The sequence below is a fragment of the Lampetra planeri genome, chromosome 53, assembly GCF_965212315.1.
Source record: "Lampetra planeri chromosome 53, kcLamPlan1.2.h2, whole genome shotgun sequence".
In the NCBI taxonomy this organism is placed as follows: domain Eukaryota; kingdom Metazoa; phylum Chordata; class Hyperoartia; order Petromyzontiformes; family Petromyzontidae; genus Lampetra; species Lampetra planeri.
In genome coordinates this window covers 2,437,200-2,465,007 of record NC_136159.1, presented here as the reverse complement: position 1 = coordinate 2,465,007, position 27,808 = coordinate 2,437,200, and the positions used below count along the sequence as shown (strand labels likewise).

The 27,808-nt window shown below is 50.0% G+C and overlaps 1 protein-coding gene across 2 annotated transcripts in view; it reads left to right on the top strand.

Annotated features, from left to right (window-relative positions):
- LOC144734921 (uncharacterized) overlaps positions 1-27,808 on the top strand; it is a 47,203-nt gene that overhangs the window by 9,684 nt on the left and 9,711 nt on the right. Inside the window, exons 5-13 of one of the 2 annotated variants that reach the window (XM_078617378.1) lie at positions 1,197-1,679; positions 1,797-8,057; positions 18,016-19,257; positions 20,314-20,433; positions 23,526-23,639; positions 24,617-24,775; positions 25,181-25,263; positions 26,353-26,497; positions 26,778-26,960. In XM_078617378.1, the coding sequence (XP_078473504.1) occupies positions 1,197-1,679; positions 1,797-8,057; positions 18,016-19,257; positions 20,314-20,433; positions 23,526-23,639; positions 24,617-24,775; positions 25,181-25,263; positions 26,353-26,497; positions 26,778-26,960 (8,790 nt within the window). Of the gene's footprint in view, positions 1-1,196; positions 8,058-18,015; positions 19,258-20,313; positions 20,434-23,525; positions 23,640-24,616; positions 24,776-25,180; positions 25,264-26,352; positions 26,498-26,777; positions 26,961-27,808 lie in introns of both variants that reach the window. The other variant, XM_078617377.1, reaches the window with a different exon arrangement.

Below are 27,808 nucleotides of genomic sequence, written 5' to 3'. Positions count from 1 at the left end.
CTGCAAATTTGACACCAATTTTATTACAAACTGTGCAATTGGAGTCTTAAGTATCCAAATGGTCTTTCTTCAATAACATACCAAACTGCATCATAGCTACCTAGGATGCAATGCATCAGCAACTTATATTATTTGGGTCTTTCGGTAAAGTCACGTAGATAGGTAAAACAAAAAACTACGACGTTTCGATCGCAACACAAGCGGTCATCATCAGGTGGAGAAAAAAGAGGGGTTAGCCGGGCGTAGCCCAAGTGTCAGCAGCATGGGTGGAGGAGCTTATATTAATGTGAGGGATTAAAAACGGTGGGCCTCCGCATGTAGGGCAGATAAGGTTATGTTAATGTGAGGAGTTAAAAAACTGGTGAGCAACGGACAGTGCTAAAATAGAAACATTATAGCCAGTTATGACTTAAACTAGTTGACAACGTCCTTCCAGTGATTGCTGAGTTTGTACCCATCCTCTCGGTTGAAATTGTGTCTGTATATATGGATGGCTTCATGAACGAATCTTTGTTGATAGCTAGTGGGTTTGCAAAGTACCTTCGTCTTAGAGAAATAAATTTCGTGCGAGCCAACCGCATTAAAATAATGATCCGCCACGGCCAAGGCATTGGACCTACCGTGTTTTAGATCTGCCTTGTGCTCACGAACGCGGTCCGAGACATGTCGCTTAGTTTCCCCAATTTAACCACTGCCGCAGACACAGCTTCTCCGCCCTACATGCGGAGGCCCACTGTTTTTAATCCCTCACATTAACATAAGCTCCTCTGCCCATGCTGCTGACACTTGGGCTACACCCATTTTAAACCTTTATAAACAGTTTGCCTTTAGAGGCTAACCCCTCATTTTTCTCCACCTGATGACGACCGCTTGTGTTGCAATCGAAACGTCGTCGTTTCTTTGTAATTTCTTTTTTTAACCTATCTACGTGACTTTACCGAAAGACACAAAGAATATTAATTCCTCCAGTCACGAAAGCTTTAAGTCAAGATTCATCAGCAACTTTTCATGATTTTACTTTAAACAAGACTATGCATATTTTTTCGGTAAATTTTGAAGCAGTCGTCTGTTACTAAATATCTACGAATGGGTAACTGTTCACAGACCACTTTAAGACTGTTCATATAAAGAAGGAACATGCAAAACGATGGCCACAGCACTGACGCGCTCTCCGCCGATTTTTCTTGCATGTGCAGATCACCAGGCCGAGGGCAGCAGCATCTTCGGTGACACAGCGGCGGCGCTGCCACGAGAGGAGATGACGATGTCGCTGGAGTTCGTTCCGGGCAGGGATTCTGGCTTGGAGCTCCGTCCAGCGACCTACCAACCCCAGCAGCACCGGCAGTACCTCACCGAGCAGCGCAACCAGTTTGTCCCATCGGATGCCACGGGGGACAGCATCCCCTTCTTCCACAGCGTCCAACAACCGCAGGGCAGCAGAAGTTCTTGGGGCCCCGGCGATGATGCGGAGAATGCGACAGCGCGACAGGTTCATGGCGCTTCCTCTGAGCGACACGTATTTGGGGTTGGCGCAGATGTCACCTTGGCAGGCCACGCGGAGGGGAAGCTGGAGAGCTCCCAAGATGGACCGTCGGACGGGCAAGTGATGAAGGTGGAGCGAGTGGTGTATGCGCCACACAGGAGGGTATTCCAGCCTGGAGCGACGGCGGCAGGGAGAGGTGGGGCGCACACATTTGCGCCGGGACGTCAGAGCGACGCACGCGGTGCGCACCTCGTATACGTGGAGACGGAGAAGCACGTGACTCACAAAGGCGTCGTGGTGCCGCGCCCCGCAGATTCCGAGACCAAAGCCGGGGCTGCCCACGGACAACGGGGCACGTTTCACCCACCGAGCGGAGAGACGTCTCATGTTTTGCATGGACAAACGGATTCGACTCGGGAAGAAGCAGGAGCTCATGAAGTTCACGAAGACACAAATTTGTCCCCTGTACCTCACAGCAAGGTTGATGACTCTCAGATTGCGGAAGGAGAGGCTGAAGGGTCTCACTTTGCTGTCATGAGCGGAGAAGAGTCTCACGTTGAACGCAGTGGCACTGATGCTCCCGCTGACATTGAGGGAGAAATTGATGTAGCCCAGGTCCCTCACAGTGCGGTTGATGAATCTCACATTACTGAAGGAGATGTTGAAGCATCTCACATTTCTGGAGAAGAATCACACTTTTCAAAAAGTGGGGCTGACATTCTTTCGGAAATTCATGAAGAAACTGATCAGTCGAATGTCCTTCATGGTGAAACCGATGAATCTCACATTACTGAAGGAGATGTTGAAACATCTCACATTTCTGGAGAAGAATCACACTTTTCAAAAAGTGGGGCTGACATTCTTTCGGAAATTCATGAAGAAACGGATCAGTCGAATGTCCCTCATGGTCAAACTGATGAATCTCACATGACTGAAGGAGACACCAAGACATCTCCCATTTCTACTTCAAGTGGAGAAGGATATCACGTTTCACAAAGCGGGACTGAGATCGCTTCAGGAACTCATGAAGAAAAGGATTTGTTCCACGTCCCTCAAATTGAAACGGATGAATCTCACATGACTGAAGGAGACACTGAAACACCTGACAATGCTTTTACAAGTGGAGAAGAAACTCATGTTGTGCAGAGTGAAACTGGAACTGCTGCTGAAATTCATGAAGATATTGATTTGTCCCAAGTCCCCGAGACTGTGATTGAAGATTCCCAAACTGTTGAAGGAGAGACTGATACATCGCATATTTCCTCGGAGAGTGGGGAGGAATCTGTCATACTGCACAGTGGGGCAGAAACTCCTCACGAGATACACGAAGACACTCACGTGCCCCAAGTGCCTCACAGTGGGATTGGTGAATCTCACACTGATGTCGGAAAGACTGAAATATCTCACATTGTTCCTTCAAGCGGAGATGAATCTCACGTTGCAGAGAGTGGGTCCGATGTTTCTTATGAAATCCATGAAGAAACAGATTTATCTCCGGTGCCTCACAGCGGACTTGAAACATTTCCCCATTTGGAGGGACAGCCCGACACATCTCACACTGCCATTGTGAGTGGAGAAGAGGATTCTCATACTGTTCAAAGCGGAGCTGATGTTCTTCTTGACATTCACGAAGACGTGCCAGCGTCCCAGGGTTCCGAGAGTGCCATCGAAGGGTCTCATGCTGCTGACGGTGAAATCGATACATCTTCCATCATCCCCCTGAGCGGAGAAGAATCGCCCGTATTACACAGCGGGACAAAGGAGCTTCATGAGACACACGAAGACGACCACGTGTCCCAGGTGGGTGACGGTGAAACAGATGAAGCTCATGTTACTGAAGAAAAGATGGAAACATCTCACGATGCTGTCACGAGTGGAGAAGAATCAGAAATTTCACAGAGTGGAATTGTAACTCCTCATGAACTTCACGAAGAAGTCGATGTGCCACTCGTCCCTCATGGTGAGGTTGATGCTTCTCATATTGCTGGAGAAGACACTGAAGCATCTCAAACTACTGTTGTGAGTGGAGAAGAATCACAGAGTGGCACTGACATACCTCATGAAATTTATGAAAACTCCGACATATCCCACATTCGTCAAAGTGGGTTTGAAGAGTCTCAAACTGCTGAAGGCGATGTTAAAACATCTCGTGTGCCCGTCGCAAGCGGCGAGGAATCTCACATCATTGAAAGTGGAGTAGATGTTTCCCATGCTGTAGAAGATGAATTTGGTGTCCGTCACAGTGGAGTCGATGAATCTCAAGCTTCCGAAGAAGTCGACGCATCTCACATTGCTCATGCAACTGGAGAGGAATCTCAGATCGTTCAAAGTGGAGATGATGTTTCTCATGGAGTAGAAGGGGAATTCGGTGTCCATCACAGTGGAGTTGATGAATCTCAAGCTTCCGAAGAAGTCGACGCATCTCACATTGCTCTTGCAACCGGAGAGGAATCTCAGATCGTTCAAAGTGGAGATGATGTTTCTCATGGAGTAGAAGGGGAATTCGGTGTCCATCAGAGTGGAGTTGATGAATCTCAAGCTTCCGAAGAAGTCGACACATCTCACATTGCTCTTGCAACCGGAGAGGAATCTCAGATCGTTGAAAGTGGAGATGATGTTTCTCATGGAGTAGAAGGGGAATTCGGTGTCCATCACAGTGGAGTTGATGAATCTCAAGCTTCCGAAGAAGTCGACACATCTCACATTGCTCTTGCAACCGGAGAGGAATCTCAGATCGTTCAAAGTGGAGATGATGTTTCTCATGGAGTAGAAGGGGAATTCGGTGTCCATCACAGTGGAGTCGATGAATCTCAAGCTTCCGAAGAAGTCGACACATCTCACATTACATTAACAAGTGGAGAGGAATCTCAGATTACAGACAGTGGGCTTGCTGTTCCATCTGACATTCATGAAGACACCCTTGCACCCAATGTCCCTCACAGTGGAGTAGATGAATCTCCCATCGTTGACGGCGATACTATGGTAGCAAGTGGAGAGGAATCTCACATTGCCGAGAGCGGCATCGGTGTTCCTTCTGACATTCATGAAGACACTCTTGGGCCCCAAGCTCCTCACGGTAGGGTAGATGAATCCCACATCGTTAAAGGACAGACGGAGACTTCTCACATCGCCGTAGCAAGTGGAGAAGATTCTCACTTTACAGACAGTGGGTTTGGTGTTCCGTCTGACGTTCATGAAGACAGTCTAGCACCTCAAGTCCCTCATAGTGGAGTAGATGAATCTCCCATCGTTGAAAGTGGAGTTGGTGTTCCTTCTGACATTTATGAAGACAGTCTAGCACCGCAAGTCCCTCACAGTGATGTAGATGCATTTCCCATCGTTGAAAGTGGAGTTGGTGTTCCTTCTGACATTCATGAAGACAGTGTAGCACCGCAAGTGCCTCACAGTGATGCAGATGAATTTCCCATCGTTGAAAGTGGAGTTGGTGTTTCTGCTGACATTCATGAAGACAGTCTAGCACCGCAAGTCCCTCACAGTGATGTAGATGAATCTCCCATCGTTGAAAGTGGAGTTGGTGTTTCTGCTGACATTTATGAAGACAGTCTAGCACCGCAAGTCCCTCACAGTGATGTAGATGCATCTCCCATCGTTGAAAGTGGAGTTGGTGTTCCTTCTGACATTCATGAAGACAGTCTAGCACCGCAAGTGCCTCACAGTGATGCAGATGAATTTCCCATCGTTGAAAGTGGAGTTGGTGTTTCTGCTGACATTCATGAAGACAGTCTAGCACCGCAAGTCCCTCACAGTGATGTAGATGCATCTCAATCTTCTGAAGAAGTCGACGCATCTCAAATTGCTCTTGCAACTGGAGAAGAGTCTCAGATCGTTGAAAGTGGAGATGATGTTTCTCATGGAGTAGAAGGGGAATTCGGTGTCCATCACAGTGGAGTTGATGAATCTCAAGCTTCCGAAGAAGTCGACGCATCTCACATTGCTCTTGCAACCGGAGAGGAATCTCAGATCGTTGAAAGTGGAGATGATGTTTCTCATGGAGTAGAAGGGGAATTCGGTGTCCATCACAGTGGAGTCGATGAATCTCAAGCTTCCGAAGAAGTCGACACATCTCACATTACATTAACAAGTGGAGAGGAATCTCAGATTACAGACAGTGGGCTTGCTGTTCCATCTGACATTCATGAAGACACCCTTGCACCCAATGTCCCTCACAGTGGAGTAGACGGCGATACTATGGTAGCAAGTGGAGAGGAATCTCACATTACCGGGAGCGGCATCGGTGTTCCTTCTGACATTCATGAAGACACTCTCGGGCCCCAAGCTCCTCACGGTAGGGTAGATGAATCCCACATCGTTAAAGGACAGACGGAGACATCTCACATCGCCGTAGCAAGTGGAGAAGATTCTCACTTTACAGACAGTGGGTTTGGTGTTCCGTCTGACGTTCATGAAGACAGTCTAGCACCTCAAGTCCCTCATAGTGGAGTAGATGATTCTCACATCTCTGAAGAAGTTGACACATCTCACGTTACATTAGCAAGTGGAGAGGAATCTCACGTTACAGAGAGCGGAATTGGTGTTCCTTCTGACAATCATGAAGACAGTTTAGCACCCCAAGCCCCTCACAGTGGAGTAGATGAATCTCACCTATCTGAAGGAGTGGACACAGCTCACATTCCATTAGCAAGTGGAGAGGAATCTCACATTACCGAGAGCGACATTGGTGTTTCTTCTGACATTCATGAAGACACTCTAGCACCCCAAGCACCTCACAGTGGAGTAGATGAATCTCACCTTTCTGAAGGAGTGGACACAGCTCACATTCCATTAGCAAGTGGAGAGGAATCTCACATTACCGAGAGCGACATTGGTGTTTCTTCTGACATTCATGAAGACGGTCTAGCACCCCAAGCACCTCACAGTGGAGTAGATGAATCTCACCTTTATGAAGGAGTGGACACAGCTCACATTCCATTAGCAAGTGGAGAGGAATCTCACATTACCGAGAGCGACATTGGTGTTTCTTCTGACATTCATGAAGACAGTCTAGCACCCCAAGCACCTCACAGTGGAGTAGATGAATCTCACCTTTCTGAAGGAGTGGACACAGCTCACATTCCATTAGCAAGTGGAGAGGAATCTCACATTACCGAGAGCGACATTGGTGTTTCTTCTGACATTCATGAAGACGGTCTAGCACCCCAAGCACCTCACAGTGGAGGAGATGAATCTCACCTTTCTGAAGAAGTTGACACATCTCACATTCCATTAGGAAGTGGAGAGGAATCTTACATTACAGAGAGCGACATTGGTGTTTCTTCTGGCATTCATGAAGACAGTCTAGCACCCCAAGCCCCTCACAGTGGAGGAGATGAATCTCACATGATTAAAGGAGAGACGGAAACATCTCACGTTGCCATAGCAAGTGGAGAAGATTCTCACATTACAGAGAGTGGGTTTGGTGTCCCTTCTGACATTCATGAAGACAGTCTAGTACCCCAGGTCCCTTACAGTGGAGTAGATGAGTCTCACATGGCTGAAGGTGAAACTGTAGTGACGAGTGGAGAAGAATCTCGCGTTACTGACAGTGAATTTGGTGTTCCTTCTGAAAAGCGCGAAGACACTGATTTGCTCATAATTCCTCACGTTGCAATCGATGAATCCCAAACTGCTGAAGGGGAGTCCAGTTCTTCTCATATTGTAACGAGCGGCGAACATCGAGTGACTGCAGAAGAAGACTCTCACGCCCCTCAGAGTGGCTTTGAAGCCCCTCTTGCGACTCACGAGGAGACCGACACGTCGCAGATTGCCCGTGCCGAAGACGCCGGTTCATCCCAGGTTATAATCTCGAGCGGCGAACCTCACCTTCTCGAGACGGACGAGTCGCAAATTGTCCGAGGGGAAGTCGAGACGTCGCAGAGCGCCATCGATGTCCCCGAGCTCACTCATGAGGAGGAAACACTGCCGGTCGCAGGCGAGGCCGACCATTCGGCCGAGGAGGCAGGAGGCTTTCCCCAGACGTCCATTGACACGGCCGCCCCACACCCGGAGGTTACCCCGCTGCCCACAGACACCCCGAGCGTGGACCACCTCGACGTCATCCCATACGACGGCAGCGCGGCAGAGCCCGGTAGCTCCCTCGCCCCCGAACAATCCGGGCTCCCCGAGTCCGAGGAATCGGAACACGAGACCGTATCCATCACCGTCGAAGTCCCAGAGTCGTACGAGGAGCTCGGCGTGCCTGGAGAATCCGGGGTTCCGGTTCAAGATTTGTCGGCTGCTGAGGAAGTCTTGGAGTCGGTGCCGAGCCAGGAGAGCGGCATGGAGGCGTTCCCAACGGAGCCAGGCTCGACGGCCGTCCTGGAACCGGAAGTGGGCGTGGGGTCGGGCGTTGCTGAGCCGGGAGGAGTCGTTGGCGCGACGGAGGAGGCACCAGAGGCGCCTGTGGTGCTGGAAGAGGGCGGGGAGAGTGGCGTTGGCGAGGGGCGAATGCCAGGCGGCGAGGACGACCTCTCCGGGGACTTCCTGCTCAAGTCGGGTCCTGGCTCACAGCTGCCCACTGACTTCATGGTGCCCGAGGAAAGCGGCATTGAAATCGGTGAGCGTTACTTGCCAACCCACACAACGGTGATTTATTTGTCTTGCACGTTTGTTTTACGCAGCCAAAATAATGGCAACACGTTAATTTAACTATTTTATTATTAAACTGATAAGCACACAACCTGTGGACTCAGCGCAGTGGAGTACAGTATTCATCAATTTGCGCTGAAGACATTGATTATAAGCTTGATTCGATGCTTTCGTGACTACAGAAATCCATACTCTTTAGTTCTTTCGGTAAAGTCCCGGAGTTAGAAATAAAATAAAATATTTTATAAAAATTATTTTATTCGGTAAAGTCACGTAGTTAGATATTAAATAAATTAATTGTATTATGCCTTTACCGAAAAAACCAAAGAGTACATTGATTTTAATAAAATAATTGTATTATGCCTTTACCGAAAAAACCAAAGAGTACATTGATTTTAATAAAATAATTTAGGCTTCCCCTTCCCCCAGATGTCACATTGTGAGGAGATATTTGTGGTAAGTTAATCCATGTACAGAACGCCCAGTAGGGAAGTGATGGCTCATTGGTTAGGGCACTTTGCTGCGAACCCGATGGCCTGAGTCCGAATCTCGCTCACAACCAACATCATAATAAACGTGTTTGGGTTTAGATCGCGTTATTTATAAATGTGTCGTAACCCTCCACCACCCGACACGGCCAAACAATAAAAAAATGTGTCAGGTTCACAAAAGACAAATAAATAGTTCACTACTTTAGCCCACCGGTGTGTTAAACTAACAGCCAACATCGGTGTCGAATCCCTAAGTCGGTCCTGGGCCTCCTTTAGGTCAACCCATCTTCAATGAATACCTGCTAGGGCGTGTAAACAATCAGCACTGGGGTAGAAAAAGGCGGCCGTGTGTGCTCTGCTAGCCACACCACCCCCTTGTTCGCCGTGCCAGCCTGCGTGGGCTGCTTGCTAACAGCACTTGCCCCAGCGGTCTTGTCCAAGGCTACACGGGGGGTCTTTGTCTTTGTCTCGCAAGTGCGACCCGCCACGAGCCCAGTTGCTGCAAGCTCCCTGCGTCTCCCGAAAGCGCGTGCGGTCATGCGAGTTCACGTCAACAAAACCCCGTATTCGTGACATGTTCTACTGCTGCAGCCCCATTCGCTTCACCTGGTGCTGGCAATGAAGAAATCAAGCGGCCCTTGCCTCAATTGAACTTACTGCACAGATCGTGTGTGCGTCTGTCTGTGTGTGTGTGTGGAGCGGCTTGCGTGCCCTGCTACGAACCCGGTGACCCGAGTTCGTCTCCCGCTCACGGCCAACACCAGTGACGATTATTTTAACCGGTCCTGGGCCTCCCCCAGGTTCGACTCGGGGGGCTGGTTCACAGGCGCGTGTGTCTGCATTAGAAGAACTATCCTCCCCATTATGTTTGTGGGCTGTGCTCACCTTAATAAGTGCTCACGAACAGCACGTTCCCTCGGTCGTGCTCATGCGACGGCATAAAGAGCTTTCTTTGTGTGTGTCCAGACTCGAAATGCATTAATTTATTATTCGTGGCAGATAAATTGCCGGTCCGCCCTCACCAATGTATCCCGGTCCAGTGAACTCGACATGATTACGTGGTGGTTTTGGCTGGGTCACACTGGAGACGAACAAGTCATTCAAAACTACCACCATTGGAACCTCCTTTGCCAGTAGCAAAATATGATTTTTTTTTTAATTCCCCTTTTATCTGGCAACAAAACTGACACCTTTTTTTTTTACAAGGAGTCATGTTTGCATTGACCACAATACCTGCAGTCGGAATGGCAACAAAAAACGATTAAATAATTATCAAGTCATTCAAAAGTCAAGTTAAGTTGATCTTCGGTATAGACAGCAGTCGATTTGCTTTCTTAAACACACATCGCACATGCTAGGGAAAGGGGGATTAAGTATCCTGCACACATTTATAAACCAACATGTGACTATCACACCTTGACACGGTATTGCGTCACTTATGACAGTTCCCTTTGAGGGCGGCTGAAATGGATGGAGAAAGGCCTTCGTTTGTGGGGCGAGAGCTCAGCTGCACATTTTAGTTCCGCTCCAGCCGGCCTTTATTTGCTCAGGTGAGAGAGACTGGGATTATCTCTTCTGCAAATAAAGGGGGTTTTGTGAGCTTAGAGCGAGCGAGATGCTCGTCAATTCTTAGGTCACGAGTTCAAGTCCTGGTCGGGGGGGGGTGACTCGGCCCATCATTTTTATCGGAAGGTCAATAAAATGGGTACCACTTTGCGGTAAATTGTCCTGCGGATATAGACTCGCCCCCACCGCAGCAATGCGGGGGATTTCCGCCACTGGCTCAGACCTGTAAACAGGAGATGAGAGCGCCAATGCCCTCAATAGCCGTTGAGCAGGAAGTCACTTTAGAGCGGACGATTGTCAAATGCGGGCTCTGGGTTATGGCCCGGCGCACAATGGTCCCACTTATGCAAGTAACACTCACAAGCAAGCCCATTGCCGCTTGCAGCACACACCCCCCCCCCCCCCTGTCGGAATGAATGAACGCGGCACCGCGGTTGAAGTTAGAGAACTGGGGACTCATTCCAAACCGACTCAAGAATGAGCGCGCCAACGGCTGAGCAGATAAAAAAAGAACTTTAAACTTTTATTTTAGCAGGTAAGGCCCACTGAGCTATATAGCTATTTATTCAGAAGCGACCTGGCTATCACAAATGATGGCTTATCATTTGACATTTATAGCATCCAAATTACTCGAAGCGCAAGTTTCTAAATGTGGAGGGAAAAACCTAAGGACCCAGACAAAAATCCACTCGCCCACGGAAAGAACACACAAACTCCAAATATACAGGTGTCAGGGCCGGGTTTAGAACTCACGACCTGGTCCATACCAGACGAGGAAGTTAACATCTACGCCACCGCGATTGCCAATAACATTTGATGACAATTTTCGTAAAATAAACAAGTGCTCCATGAATTGAACAAAAACAAAAACACAACTGACGTACTCCCCCACAGAGGTACAATGTCGCATGGCGTTGCGCCTCAAGGTGAGCACCTGTGATTTTGTACCAGCCCAGCCATTCAAACCCTTGGTGGATGTCGGGTGGAGATTTGTTGACAAGTCAGAGAGGGCCCAGCGGGAGGGGAGCTATTACAGGACGTTGCAGCGCCAAGGTGAAAGTGCTCCGGCCTGCGCCGCGTTCAAGCCAGACACGAACACGTTTCGCTTTCCACGTGATTTTATTTGCTGTTTTGCGGCGGAGTGTCACCTTGTAAGGTAACTGTGTGCCAACGCCTGCGAACAAAAAATCCCTTTCACGCGCGGCTCACTGGGTTCGGTGATTTTCCACGCACACGAAGTCCCCCATCCCACCCTGGCCCCTTCGCTCGCACCAAGTCCCCAATGCTGCCAGTGTCACGGGTTACTGCTTTCTTTATTTATTTGAAACGGGAGAAGAGGCCGCCTTTCTGCGTGCGTACCCACCAGCAGAGCCGTTGCGTATCTCTAACCGGCGCTCATAATCGGCCCGTTTGAGTAGAGGGAATTACGTAAAAACAAATGTCTGCGGTGGGCCACGTTCACCCGGGTGGCGTTGGCATCGGCGCTCGCCATCTGTGCCCTCCAGGCGAACAGACGTGGCTTGTCGCGCGTGTGCGGTGCTGCAAGCTGGAGGCACGCGCGTGCGTGGAGTCACACGCGTGCGCGCACACTTACACGAGCACAAAGACACACACAGATCTCCCACTGAGAGCCTGAGGCTATCGGATAAAGTGCTGTCAAATGAAGCATTCTCTCCCTTGCTCAAATCACCATCAGCTTGTGCCAATCCTCTCTTGGTGGCCTTGAGCCAATGGTGTAAATTCCACATTTCTATGGCAGGGGTTGTAGAAATCAGACGAGCACAATTGACTTTCCAAGGGCAGCATTCACTTTTTCGATGCCCGAAAGATAGCGGGCCGAGTGTCTGTTGGCGATCACCTATTCCACCAGCATCGCGCAAAAGGGTGGATGTTGTGGTCAGCATCGTGTCGGACGACTTTTGTCTCCCTGATTGATGCTGACACATTACCGCTGCGGGAAGTCACTTTAGGCTGAGTCATCCTCAGGGAGATCCACGCCGCGTGCATTTAGCCCTTGCTACTGGTGGCGGGCGCGTCCAGGAATCGTTACCCAGCTTCCCCGGATTGTGACGCGGAACCCAAAGCAGCACACCGCTGCATCCCATCCACGCTCGCGTGCAAACGCTTTACAAAATAAACGTTCTGGGATTAAACGCGTACGTGAAATCTCAAGAAGGGATCCATTCATGTGGCGTGTTATTGTTTCCTGCCGAATCGAACCTTGCCGACACGTGTCAGAGAGTATATTTTTACTTGCCACCTGTCTTCCAGAATTCCAAGTTGTATTTTGAGTGGGGGGGAAAAAATGTCATATTTAACGCCTCGACAGGATATCAACTTTGGCAACTACATTCGCCCATTTCTCACTACGTGGCCTTTCTGGGAATAATTTCGATCGCTGGGTGTTTTGCAAGGGCGTGTTTTGTCTAGGACGTTGATGGCTTCTCAAGGCCTAGTGGCATGCATCCATTCACACGATCGGTCTGACGACCATATGGAGCCATTGGAGAGGAATTGCAAATCCTGGGATCGTTGTATTTTAGAAATGTTGTCTCAAACTACGTCAATGCCAAGACAAACCTTTTTCTTAGCATAATGCAGCGCTGTATGCATTTTAAGTATTAATCACAGGAGATTTGAACATTCTGCCATACTCCCCACAGATGTGCTCCAAATTTTCCCAATTTTTTTCTCAATTGGAGACCGATCAGAGCTGCCATTGGAGGACGCTGATCTTGTTTATTTCTTTGCTGATTTTTTATTTTGTCCTCAGAGCACATCTCAGACATTCAGGAGGTGCACCCTTTCGGGCCTGGTTTTATTTTTAAAGGTGTAAGTTTGTACCTTTGTCATCAATTTTCCAAGTCTTTGTAATAAAATAAAACCACTTATTTGAGCACAAAAGTAACCATTGAACTTGTTAAATGACAGCAAATTCCGGCCTTTGCATCGCAGAGCAACCACGGAGTGACATCGCAGACCTATGACCAACGTCCATCAAGGGGTCCGTCCTACACAGCCACTCGACTGTGCAGCAGTTCGCTCGATACCCACCTGTTGACCGAACACGCTATTGTCTCTTGTTCTATTGTGTCTTGTTATATTGTCTCTTGCTCCATTGTCTGTTGCTCTATTGTCTCTTGCTCTATTGTCTCTTGCTCCATTGTCTCTTGCTCTGTTGTCTCTTGCTCTATTGTCTCTTGCTCTATTGTCTCTTGCTCTATTGTCTCTTGCTCCGTTGTCTCTTGCTCCATTGTCTCTTGCTTCATTGTCTCTTGCTCCATTGTCTCTTGCTCTATTGTCTCTTGCTCTATTGTCTCTTGCTCTATTGTCTCTTGCTCTATTGTCTCTGGCTCTATTATCTCTTGCTCTATTGTCTCTTGCTCTATTGTCTCTTGCTCTATTGTCTCTTGCTCTATTGTCTCTTGCTCTATTATCTCTTGCTCTATTGTCTCTTGTTCTTGGCCTGGTCGCCAGGCTGAGAACATCGACTCGCTACACTTGAGAACCATCGTAATGGTCGGGGAAGAACCCAGGGTTGAGACCCATGGTATCCATTCGCAATTCGTTCAGAGATATTAGTTCCACCTGACTTTCAGTCAGCCAGGTAACTTCATTTACTGCATTTATTATTATTATTATCATCAGCCAAGGTCAATCCACTGCTGGACAAAGGCCTCCCCAAGCCACCACCACCACCGCCGGTTTACAAACTTCAGATTGTCACGTTGTTACCTCGGGCAAGTGGCTCGTGAACACATTAATGATTAAGTGTCCTTGCAGAGATCTTTAATCACAATGTAATAATCCTTCAGGAGACGGCTTCGGAATCGGTCCTTTTTATTTCCACTTCACGATACACCTTGCTCACTCACTCTCCGTTGCTGGCAGACAACGGAGAGAGGACAGACCACCCACTAAGTCCCCGCCGCGCACGCGGCAACCCCCGGCCCCGTCCGCGCGTGACCCTGCTCTCCTCCTGCTCCAGTCTGCTCCCGATCGTTCTCCTCCCCTCGCTCTTAACACCTTCGTCACGTGGTTCCCCCAGCCAATCATCCATGGACAGCTCCGACCATTCTCGATGGTTCCCTGTCAATCCCGGGACCACGCCCCTCATCCGGCTCCCCATTAGCTGGGGCCCCGAATGGCTAAGCCCATCCCGCTGATGGCCTGTCATGATGACGCATGGGCCATGGTCCCTATCTCAACCCTTATTGGCTACAAGCAGGACCGGCAAGCCAATCCCCACGTGAACCCCCTGCGGCTGTTATTACAACAAGATAAAACATGTAAATGTAAAATATGACATGTATGGCGAGGAGACATGATAACCTTTGCTGCTGATGAGACGCTCTCCTAGAAATCCGTGCGGCCGATAAGTTGCGTAAAAGGTAGTTTTGTTACTATGTGGAGAGAGAAATCTGGAAAGGAAGCGGTGTTTATCTGGTCCCTCTATTTGTTGGAGAAGAGTGGTAGCTTTCACGGCAGATGTCTGTGTGTGTACAAAGTAACCCAAACGTTGTTGTTGTTGACAAACAGTGCCTTTTGAAGTGCAGCAAGCAGTGCCGAGAGGGTAGCATTTTATTTGACTCGATAACTCCGCAGAGAAATAACAAATAAGACTCCTTCCTTTATTTCAGCAGTTTGAAGGCACAGCAAAAAGAGGTCCCAAATTAAGTCTCAACGCGTAATATTGATCACCCACTTTGATTCCATTGCAAACCACATTTTCTCATCCTAATACCACTTTTTTTTGCCGGTTAATACATTTACGGTTTGTTATATTCGTGTTGCCCTCTACTGTATGTGGACCAGAGGTCACCTTAGTGGATCTCAGAGGCAGTTCTGTGATATCCGCTTCCGTGGGCTGCACTGCTCTGCGAGAGTTCCGATTGGGCTCTTCATCTCGTGACGCGACGCCTGTAGCACAATCGGGTGTAAAAATTGGGTAGAAAATAGCAAAAGTTGGAAAAAAATTAATTTAAAAAGTTTATTTTATTAGGTTACAGAGCGGCTCTGTGTGCCGGTAGCAACTTTGTTTGATGACGCTGCAGCACCCGGCTAAAGCCGCCTTCCATTGCCCCCCCCTCCTCCAACCAGAAGTGGCATTAATGCACCCACTATGGCTTTGCAACAATCTCTGGGCAGGCTTTGCCGTGGAAAAGCCAGCCAAAAATAATTCCATCGCTCACCTACTAAATGTTACACTGTCTTGATTTTCCTGGCCGATGCTCATTTTTGCGAGCTGTTCCGTTACGTTTTTTTTTACGGGTGGGTTGTTTTTTATGGAAAACGTCTGAATTAAACACGTGTTTGTTGTGTCAGGAGAGCCACGTGGCATTGCGGCAGGCGAAGGGATAAACGTTCTTCTTTGTGACACTCGGCCACCCAGGGACCGGCACCGTTCAAAACCCTCGCTTTACGCAACGCACAAGTCTCTGCCGAGAATTAAAAAAAACATAATATCCATCTTAAAAGAGCCACTGTACCCCTGCCGCTAAATTGGCAAGTAAAACATTATTTCAATGTTACGTCTGTCTCCATTAACTTTGCATCCCGACAAAATCTCACAGCGCTTGCTTTAATCACCCCGCGTGTGTGTGTGTGTGTGCTGTTAAGTGTTTATCACAGCAAATTGTGCCTTCTGTGTATTTACGCGGGATGTGTACAGTGGAGGGCATTGCGGTATCTTTTCTTATCATCTCTTGGCATTTAGCGAGGTTGGGGGCCTGACCGTATCCTTCACCGATGTCTGTGTGTGCGGTGTCTCTGTCTGTCCATCGCTGCGTCTTTCAGCTGAGACGACCTCCGTTCAGTGGTTGATGTCCATCAGATCATGGTCTTCCCCTAGCACTAACCAGTGTTCCCTCCATCACCCCGTCCATTGCAGCCAGTCACCATTCGTCCTGGTCGCCCGTCCGAAGCGCTGCGGCTGCCTGCACTTGACCTGACTTCGTAGCAGAGGTCGCAAACGGGTTTTGATTCCTTACCCGTACCCGTACCCGGCTGCACCAAGGTCGCAAACGGGTACCCGTACCCGTACCCAGCCGTACCCGTACCCTACCCGTACCCAGCTGGGTACAGGTACGGTACGGATATCGGGTACCTGATTGCGACCTCTGGGATGAAGCCATGTTGCAGGCGCGGGTGGGTTGATTCTAGGAACTTGAATTGTGAGAAGAGACAAGACGTTGGGAAATGAGTGACAGTTACTCACCAGTGACTCACGGTCTACCCGTACCCGTACCCGGCCGGGTACGGGTAGCCGGGCATCGGGTAGGGTACGGGTATCGGGTACCCGGTTGCGACCTCTGCTTCGTAGCCTTGAGTGTCTGCCTACTGTTTGCAAAACATCCTTCTTTTGTTGCACGCTTTTAATGAGAATCTTCAATAATGCTCTGGAAGGCTTTCGTCTCGAAGGCAGCGATTCCTCCTGTCTTCTGCTTTGCTGGTGCAAGAGTCCACATTTTTACATTCCCAAATGGTCTGCAATTAAATAGGAAAGTAACAATAGCAAGAACGGAACTACACTCCTCACATTGCCCCTTGCGAAAGAGGGATCAGTGGACCGTTGCGCCGTTAAACAAGTGACATCAGCCGGCATTATTCTGCAATCATTGTTGCTGCTTCCAAGATAATACCTGTTGGTGTTCACAATACATACACTGTAAGGGGTACTTCTTCCCCTGTATTCTAAAGGCATAGTTGGGTGGGGGGGTGATGCATCTTATAATGCGGTCGCTGTGTGCGCGTGTGTTTTCTATTTTTATTGTAGCAGGTAAGGCCCACCATAGTTTTATTTTCAGAAGTGACGTGGCCATCACAAGTGGTAGCACAAACGAAGGGAAATTTATTGCAGCCGAATACTCTAAATGTGGAGGGAAAAACCGGAGGGCCCGGAGAAAAATCCACGCGACTATGGGGAGAGAGAAAGAGAGAGACACGCAAACTCCAAATGTACAGGTATCGTCAGGATCGGGATCGAACCCACGACCTCCTGTATACCAGGCGAGGTAGTCAACATATCCGGCGATAGGCACTAACTGTCACACACTAATTGGAACTAATTTTCACAGTCTGGGATTTTCCATGGACACACAAGAGCGGTCTGCTCTTGCGAATTACATCATGGGGGCCTTTCATTGTCCACTGCACTGCAGATGAATCGCCTTGGCAATGTCCACAATAATTCAAACCATCACCCCCATGAACACCGGCTCAGTTGACAACTCGGCCACCCAGCCACACCGCCACCAAGTCCCGCGGTTTCTTTGTGTGTGTTTTTATGTTTTTATGCTTCCACTGCAGCGTTTGGCGGTGACAATGATAGATGCGGGCGTGAGCTTAAGAAAAGCCCCCGGCACTGTTTGTTCAAGACGGGTGTAACCGTACATGGGTTTAAGCAAAACACTAGGGCGCTTGTCCCTGGCTTTGCAGCCTCCTGCTCTGACTGCTCGGGACCACAGCGAGAGTTGCTCATGTGGCAGAGAGCCTCGCTGAGGCCGGCGTCTTTTAAGACAACAGAACAAAAATGCGGAGCGACGAGGAGGCCCGATGAGACACCAGGACGCCGCCGCCAGAATGCGGTTTCCGCCCGTCTGTCCGTGAGCTGAATAAATAAACGTCGCCGCACACGCTTCTTGCAACAAACGAACATCGCGTAAACTGTACAATGCGCGACGATGAAGCGAGAAAGCAGTACATGAATACGTCTCATAATGGGCACCCAGTAAAGATGGAACGTTGAGGCCCACGTTGGCCCAACAGTTACAACCGTGCGTGCCAACGTTGGCCCGATGTCGCCGCGTAAAATCTTGCTAATTCCGCCCGTAAAACCCAAGACGTAATGCTGGCGCCTCTCTTCGGCAGGGCTTGCATCTGGCGAGGGGCCGCTGCCCGAGAGCGAGCACACGGTGCCAGCCGGCGAGGAAGGCCTGCCGTCGGGGGAAGGACCCAGCGACATCCCGCCCGCTCCCCCCGGCCCCACGCTTCTAGGAGAGGGCCCCACCACCGAAGTGCCCGCCAGGCCGTCGTCCGAGCCCACGCACACGCCGCCGGACGACGCGTCGGGCGCCGGCGAATTCGACCCGGAGTGGGTGGCACCGCCGTCGCTGACGCCCAGCGTCGAATCCGTTCCGCCCGAGGAGGACGAGAGCGGAGAGCTCTACCCGGGCTCCGGGGAGGTCGTTCCGGTCGTCGCGACCACCGCCACCGCCGGGACGGGGACGGACGGAGACGGGGAAGGGGCGGAGCTCGTGCCGGTGGCGTCGGGAGACGACGACTTTGCGGAGTCTCTCGGTGAGACGGGCGTGATGAAGCAGGGCAGCGGCGGCATGGAGGGCCCCGTGGTGGAGGGGGAGGACTGGGGGCTGGCGCAGAGCGGCCAGGAGAACGAGACCTTGGTGGAGGGCGTCCCACCGGTGGACGTCATTCCGTACGGAGAGGAGCACCTCGTTCCGGGGATTTCGGACGAGCACCCATTGACCTCGGCCGAAAGCTCAACCACCGAGGCGTCGTCCGGAATTGGATCGGGCGTCGCTTATGGAGAGGCCTCCACCGTGGGCGCGGTGCCTTCCGCTCTGCCGGAAATTCCGCCGGCGTTGGTTCCTGACGAGACGAGCGGCATCACCGTGGGGTCGACGCCAGATGAGCAGCAGCAGCAGGAGGAGGAGGAAGTCGTGTCGATCGTCGCACCACCAGTCGAAGGACTTCCGGGTCAGCTCAACGAGAGCTCCGCCGAGGGTCCAGAATCTGGATCCACTCCCGTTCCGGATGTCCCAGAATTACTCATCCCCGACCACAGCGCCGTGGAGCCCGGGCAGTTCCTCACCCCAGCACCCAGTCCCGAAGACGGCAGCGGCGTCGTTGTCTTCGCAACGGCGCCCCCCTCCGTACCCGCGGAGACCGAGGTTGCCTCCGGCCTCGTTCCGGAGACGACCGTTGCACCCCTCGGCGTGACGGAGGGCAGCGTCGCCGAGGATCGCGACGGCGTCGTCGTCGATGGAGCGGAGGACACCGTGGTGACGACGGAGAGAGCGGACGTGCAGCAGGAGCTGGGGCCGGGGGAGAGTGCTCCAGTGGTGGAGGAAGCCATCTCGGAGACTCTGAGAGGTTTGTGCAACCGCTGCATTTGTTGTTTCTGATCTCCGTTGCCTTTGGTGACGTATTTCATCAAATATGAATTCGAATTATATATGAAATGGATGATTAATTAGATGATTAGAATTCTCCACCGCTGCCAAGAGAAGCCGCACCTAATCCCCCTGAATGTGGCCGAGATCTCACCAGCTCTCGGTAGCTAAGCAGGTTAGAGCCTGGGTGGTGCTTGTTTGAGTGACCACAATGCGATAGGCGTTGTGGGTAGTGGAGGGCAGCGCAGTCACTCCACCTCACATTTACCAACCCGCACGGAGGCCCTCATCCAGCAGTGGACTGACAGAGGGCTACCCGTGTACGTGTAAAGGGTAAAGGCACTGCCTGAATTTTTCGATTTAAAGCTGCTTTCGTGACTGCAGAGATTCATCTTCTTGGTTCTTTCGGTAAAGTCACGTAGAAGGGAAATAATAAAATGATAAAAATTAAACATAATAAAATACAATTCTCACGACGTGAGACGCTGTCTTTCCGACAGACCTGTTGTTCACCTGAGGACGGCTGCTTGTGTTGTGGCCAAAACGTCGTGAGAATTATTTTAGAATGTTTTATTTTTATTATTTTATTATTTCCCTTCTACGTGACTTTACCGAAAGAACCAAGAAGATGAATGCACTGCCCTGAAATTAGTTGTTCACGCCGCAGCTGGTGAAATGACCACCACTAGAGCGAGCCTCTCCAGAATATATTTGGCCTACTCTTCCACGCCGTCCAGACGTCCTGGAAGATATGGCAGGACCCATCCTGAGCCTGACCACGGGTGACCCGCCGATCGCCGCCGAACTGCCGTGTGCCCAACTGCATTTGGCTGCGAGAAATTTCCACGCGACAAGCCACTTCGTTAGGCTATCACTTTTGGCCAGGTCGCTTCTATAGCTCAAGTGGGCCTTACCTGATGAAATTACCAAAAAGTTAAATAGGACTGCTGACGTACACACGCGCACTACTAAAATGGCGTGAGAAACTCGGGCAGTGTTTGTGCCTTCACCGTGTCCTCTGAACTCCTTGCCGCAGCCATGCAGGGCTCCTGCTCCGAGGTGCCGTGTCTGAACGGAGCCACATGCACGGACACGGACGGGGGACTCCACGTCTGCCACTGCGCGCTCGGCTACACGGGCGACACCTGCCAAATCGGTGCTTCCTCTCTCTCGAACTCACACTCATGGTCCAGATTTGAAGCTCTCGTGACTGCAAGGATTCATATTCTTAGGTTTTTTCGGTAAAGTCACGTTTACCTACGTGACTTTACCGAAAAAACCTAAGAATACTCATGGTCCACCCTAGACCGCATCCATTCTTTCCTCGGTTGACGTTAAACCGTTTCCCGCCTTTGCCATGCATAGCGCCCTGAGAACGATCGATTAAGGGTGCTTTATACATTCACATTTGTTTTTAATGAGTTAATTTAGGGCCCAGCTAATGGGTAGCACTACCACTGGCTAAGCGGCTTCGTTGGCTATGACTTGCGTCGGGGTGTCAGGGCCCGGAGCCAGACCTGCTGAGATTTGGCATTCAAAGCCACGCAGCCGCTTACAGATTAAGCCCGGTGATGGTCCCAGCCTGGTCCCCTATGATTGCACGCAAATCCCATCATGTAATCTGATTTGTATTTATTTGGCTCTGTCCAACCGTCCCCCTCCCCCCCCCCCCCCGTTCTGAGCTCCGCGATGTATAATTTTATCAGGAGTACATGTCGTTTGAGCCAGCTGGGTTTTTAAATCCTTTATATTAAGTTCACTTGCTTGCTTGCTTGCGCGCTTACGACCGTGCAAATCTTTCGGTCGTTTTTTAACCCACTTCCCGTGATCCAATCGAGCTGACATTTTCCACACAGACTCGTTGTGCGTGACAATTTATTTTCGTGAAAAATGTTTTCCAAAATTTTCCACTTTTTAGGAAAAATTTTTTTCATATTTTATTTAAAATACCAATGTGATAAAAATGAAACTCTTACTCAAGAAAAACAGAAATGAATAATAAAATAAAACCGATGCCACGCATATAAAGGATTTATAGTGAAAAACTTTGTTTTTACGGGTTAATTTATTCCCCCCAGAGCGCAGTGATGGAGCGCCACCTCGCGTGTGTGTTGCCGAGGGGAAAGGCGTCAGGTGGAACCCGCTTGCCCAGAGTGCACGCTGATCCAATCACAGATGCCCCACTGATTTCCAATGGCTGGCCCTCGTGCGGGACGTGACGGGTTGCAGGAGAGACTCTAGATTTGAAGCTTTCGTGACTGCAAGGATTCATATTCTTGGGTTTTTTCGGTAAAGTCACGTAGGTAAAAAAAAATTAAAATTAAAATGAATAAAAGTAAAATAAAATAATTATATATTTTTTTATTTTATTTTACTTTTATAAAAAAATATTTTACCTACGTGACTTTACCGAAAAAACCCAAGAATATGCAGGAGAGACGTCTGTGAATCGGATTGGTTGAGGTGGAACAATCGGTCACCCCCCACCCGCTCCACCCCCCCCCCCCCCCCCCCACCGCATTCAGTTGGCATGACCCCTGACGGATTCTTTCTCGTGGGGGTCACATCACAGTCCCAGTGAGATGCCAATGAGCCCAGGATATGTACGCATCGCTGGACGGTTGTGAACAATAACACACAACGGCGGCTACATCGGGAAAAGCCCACCGGCCGAGTGTTCGCAGAACCGATAGCTATATTGAGATTGGTGGGAGACGTACAAAGGCTTTGAATTATAATGTCAAGTTCACGATGACTTCTCGCTTTTGGTTTCATGGGATGCCTCCGAATGGATCGCCCTGCCATCCGTGGTGCCATTGCGACACGCAGTAGAAGATAACATACGTGAAGTGGTGTTGCGTTTCGCGCTTTGGACGTGTTTATAACGTTGATGGGGTATCGAGAAAAACACCGGACGGGTTTCCATTGGCGTAGCAGCGGGCCGGACCCTTCGGTTCACTGCACCAGTTCTCCCCGCGGCTAGTCGGGCTTGCCATGGTTAGCCGCCATCTGTATACAATGCCACCTCGCACACCAGGGTGAACTTCGCATTGCCCTGCGGCTGTGACGGAGGATGGTTTGAAACTCGAATATTGCATCGCATTGCTGATTGTGCACGTGACAAACAACCGATCGAAGAGTGAGTTCAAAGACGAGCAGGGTTACAGCGCGGGAGGGGCGGCTGCTCGGATTTTACTCCCTTTCTCTCCACGTGTCACGTCCACTGTCATCGCACCTCGTTCCACCGATTCCCTCCCACCGCGCCCTCGGGTGCCACCCTCTCTGCTCCCTCTGCGCTGTACCGGAGGCATCTCCGTAAGCCCTGCAGACGCCGTCTTCTCGCCTCCTATCAACACGTGCCCAAACCGTCGGCGGCTCGCGCCTCCCTCGCCATTCTCGAGAACGAGGAGCCCTTCGCGAAGGATCTGACCTCTACATTCTTAGGTTTTTTCGGTAAAGTCACGTAGGTAAAAATCAAAATTAATAAAAGTAAAATTAAAATAAAATAAAAATCACGACGATTGATGTATCGTGCTGTGACGGTTCCACCTGAAAACGGAAGCTTGTGTTGCCTCCGAAACGTCGTGATTTTTATATTCTTTTTATTTTACTTTTATTAATTTAGATTTTTTTACCTACGTGACTTTACCGAAAAAACCTAAGAATGTGAATCCTTGCAGTCACGAAAGCTTCAAATCTGACCTCTACATTCCGCCTTCTTTCTCTCGGCGAGATTTTCCCAACGTCCATCTCAGCGTTGTTCCTCGTCTTTGACACCTTTTTCAAGCACTCACCGTCTCTCTCTCTCTCTCGTCTCCCTTCCTCAGTGCCCACAAACAAGCACGTTGTTAAAGACTCAACGAAGAGGATCCGTGGGCTTGATCTTCCACGAAGCCCACGATCCACCCTAAATCGTAGTTGCACAAACCATGGGAGATGCAGACGCCTGATGCACACCTCGGCGTGTTCAGTGTGCGACCGTGGTCATCCAAAACAGAGTAGAACGTAGAACGACGCAATGCCCCGATCAACAAATACGAAGGAGACGTCACAGCGATGCACCGCGCTACCCCTGACACGCTTGTCTGGGCTTGACCACCGGCATGTGAAATTGTCGTCGTCGTTCTGCATCTACGTCAGCAGCCGTACGAAAGAAGAAGTGTCCATGTGTGTGTGTCTCTCTCTCTCTGCATCACATGAGAGTCGCCGTCGTTAACGCGCGTCGTGCGCCGGTGGTGTGTGTTGCAGACATTGACGAGTGCCACTCCAGCCCGTGCCGGAACGGAGCCACGTGCGTGGATGGCATCCACTCCTTCTCCTGCCTGTGCCTGCCCAGCTACGGTGGCCCCCTGTGTGAGCTCGGTGAGTTTTGCTCAGTCGCATCGTTTGGCCGCGTTGTCGGTTGGGCGGAGAGACCGATTTGTCAGTTTGATGTCCAAATGCATCATCAGAGACTGCATTGAATGTGATCTCCCATCAACGGCCACTTTCAGGAATGCCTTAGGTCCCAAATGTGGTCTTACACACACACACAGGCACGCAGATGCCAGACTATAATAGACGCACCCTCCAAATTTGGCTTTCATATACAGGGGGAAAAGAGTCACTTATAATACGGAGAATACGGTAAGAGTACAGGGAGCACTGATAATAATCACGCCCATTACATATCCAGGAAAGCCTCACTAAAGACCTGTTTCCGGTGGGGGGGGGGTCCTGCATTGGATGTTGAGGGGGAGGGTAACCAGAATACAGTACCTGGAGAAACCCCACACATAAGAGGAGGTGACACTGAAAGCACCGCACAGAAAGATTCAATAATTCATTGTTGTACCCCCATCATCATGTGCTAACGTCACAGCAGAAGCAAGCAACGCCTGCTTTTTACAAACAGTGTCCCGTCGAAGCACGCTCAACCCTCAAGTGCATTCTGGGTGATTACCGAATTTTACAAACAACGGGAGGGGGGGAGTACAGGATTATTATTTTTCACCGTGACTTAAAATGTTGAAACAATTCAATCGACTGCCCAACTTTTTGACGTGTGCACACCTGTCAACCCACACGGTTTACCCCGTATTCTTGTGCAGGGAAATTGAGTTTTCAGGTCCATACGGCGTACAGCCCGTTTCAATTCGGGCTTTGTAGGATGAACGCCGAGATGTATAAGGGCACGGGGTGACCAACACAAGGTCTTAATTGGTCTGTAATGAGGCAGGCACTGAAAAGTGTTTGACGGGCATGCGCGTGTGGCCGCGTGCCACCATCTCTGACCACCTCTTTGTCCCCTTCTCACCTCCCTCCTGCTGCTGCTGCTGCCGCCACCGCCTGCGTCGCAGACACGCAGCAGTGCGAGGTCGGGTGGCAGAAGTTCCAGGGACACTGCTACAACTTCTTCCCGCAGCGGCGCAACTGGGAGGACGCGGAGCGCGACTGCCGACTGCACGGCTCTCACCTCGCCAGCATCCTGTCGTCGGAAGAGCAGCGATTCATAAACCGTGAGGGCCCTTTTTTGAGCTCCACGCAAAATTCAACGCGCGCCTCTGTGCGTACGAGCGTGTGTGGTTCTTTTGGTAAAGTCACGTAGAAGGGAAATAATAAAATAATAATAATAAAAATAATTAATTCTCACGACGTTTCGATTGCGACACAAGCTGTGGTTTTCACACCTGATGATGATTGCTTGTGTTGCAATCGAAACGTCGTGATAATTTTATTGTTTGATTTTTATTATTGTATTATTTCCCTTCTACGTGACTTTACCGAAAGAACCAAGAATATAAATCCCTGCAGTCACGAAAGCTTTAAATCGAGACGCACACTCGTGCACGCACACACACGAGCACGCGCGCGTGTCGACTCAAGTCGCGTCGCTGTTTCTGCCTGGCGCCGTGTCGAGACAGGGATGGCCCAGGACTACCAGTGGATCGGTCTCAACGACAAGATGTTTGAGCATGACTTCCGCTGGAGCGACGGACACACCCTGGTGGGTACAGACATTGCAGTACAACATCACGCATCTGACCGTTGAACTGGCGCAGTAATTGTGCATGGTGCCGTGGGCGGTATTGATATCAATTGTACATCCTTTACATATTGTGGCGATTGTATCACTGACAACGACGCTCACCTGACGTGGTGGACACCACGTGACACGGATGATCAGGAACGTAAAAGCAAGCCCTCTGATTGGCGCTTCACAGGCCTGATGAGAGGTGGCGAGATTGAGTTGATTGGTGGAGAAATACAAATGGAAAGAATGGGAAATGGAGGATGATTGACAGGGAGGTCGGTTGGGATGCGTGAGAGGAAGTGGGAAGGTGATTGGCTGGAGGGAAAGGGGGTCAAGGAACGTTCGAGAAAGCGGCACGAGAGATACATAAGTGGAGGGGGGGGAGACGTGAAATTTAGAGACGCTTGGAGCGAAGGGAATACAGGAAGACCTCTGCCTAAGGAATCAAAGACTCCGATTTGTTGAAGCCCGCTGTGTCGGGAGTCACTCCACATTATTCGAACCCGGCTAGCTCGGATCATAGCGTGGGGTGCTAACAGTGCACGACGGTGTCACAGTGAAATTTACATATTCCACGATGTTATTAAAAGGATAGTGGGCCAATTGATGCGTGTCTCGATTATTGTTCAATTTGAAGGGAAACAAATCACTTACAGCCTAGTGCTGTGTACACCAATACTAACACTCGCCTTTCACCACTCAATGACGTCACCACTGCACCTGTGCCAGGCCAGGTGCACTTTGAGGCCACGTAAAGTGTCGAAGGCTCGCTGACAGGAGGTCATGAGACAGACCCAGTTGCCATGGGTTGGCTGAGTGAGGTGACTGGTAGATGCACCAGCTGTACCCCCTACTCTGCCAACTTACTGCATTTTAGCCGCCCGGTGCTCCGTTCGTTGTTGTGAGCGTCGCTCCTCTGCCTTCAGTTGCATGGAGATGGGATGCGATGTGAGGTGCTTTGACTTTTTAAGCCAGGTGCCCCTATCAATGCAAATTCATCACCCCCCCCCCCCGCCACCATCCCTGTAAATTCAACAATTTTATTGAAAACGCATTTCGCAGCAATACGAAAACTGGAGGCCAGCTCAACCTGACAGCTTCTTCTTTGACGGCGAGGACTGCGTGGTGATGATCTGGCACGAGGACGGCCAGTGGAACGACGTCCCCTGCAACTACTACCTCCCCTACACGTGCAAGCGCGGAGCGGGTGAGAGTTCAAATCCAGAACGTGGTGGACCTTTTTCCCTTGCCTCCAACGCAAAACCTTTTCCACTTTTGTGCATGAGCAGTATTACAATGCCACTTACATCTCTTAACGAATCGTTGTATGTATGCGTGCGCGTGTCCCCGTGTGAAGCAGTGGTGCAGGAGCTACTCTACTTCGTTACAAACCTGGAAACCGGAGTTTGATTCCTGTAGCTACGAACCTTGAAACCCGAGTTTGATTCCCGCTCTCACCGTGCGTGTTGCGCGTTCCACCCTGGCAGTGTCGTGCGGGCCTCCGCCCATCGTGGAGAACGCCATGACGTTCGGGCGACTCAAAAGCCGCTACGAGATCAACGCCATCGTCCGCTACCACTGCCGCGAGGGCTTCATCCAGAGGCACTTCCCCGTCATCCGCTGCCACCCAGACGGGAAGTGGGACGAGCCACGCATCACCTGCATCAACCGTGAGTCTTGGGCGAACCTCGCTCGGAGACGCAAGCTCGATTCTCTCTCTGAAATACACTCGAAACTACTTTTTATTTTTACCGGGTAAGGGCCCACTGAGCTATGTAGCTCTTTTTCAGAAGTGACATGGCCACAAACTATTGTTCAACGAAGTGGCTGATCGTGTGGAAATTTATAACAGCTCTTAAACGCATGTTTATAAATGTGGAGGGAAAAACCGGGGGACCCGGAAAAAAATCTTCACGACCACGACAAGAACACACAAACTCCAAAGCTCACATTGCCATCATCAATACAATTACTGTGTTCCACGGACTATAAGATGCACCTTTTCCCATGTATTTTTAAGACAAAAGTTGCATTGTGTCTTATAATCTGAAGAATGCATGTCTTCCAGTAGGTCATTAATGTATTAATTTTGTTCATTTTATTACTTCCATTCTACGTGACTTTACCGAAAGAACCAAGAAGATGAATCCCTGCAGTCACGAAAGCTTTAAATCGAAATTGTTCAGCCTTGATTGGGCAAAACCTTTAACAACAAAATGTTTAAACATTAAATCTAATTAAGACGTGTTTAATCTCCCAGAAGGACAGGAAAAGATAGAGAGAGGTCATCATAGCTTTTTGTCCCATAGGGGATGAAGAGGAGTAAGTAAGTTAATCTGCCAGAATACATCTGGATCAGGCCCATTTAATAATGGCATCCACCACTTAGAGCACCATACAGAGGTGCGGGGAAGTATGTACGTTGAACTTCTGTCGCACCGTACGTAGCCAACCGTGCTGATTGGAGGCACTGTGACACGGCTGACTGTGTCCGCGACACAAATTAAGCCTCACCCAC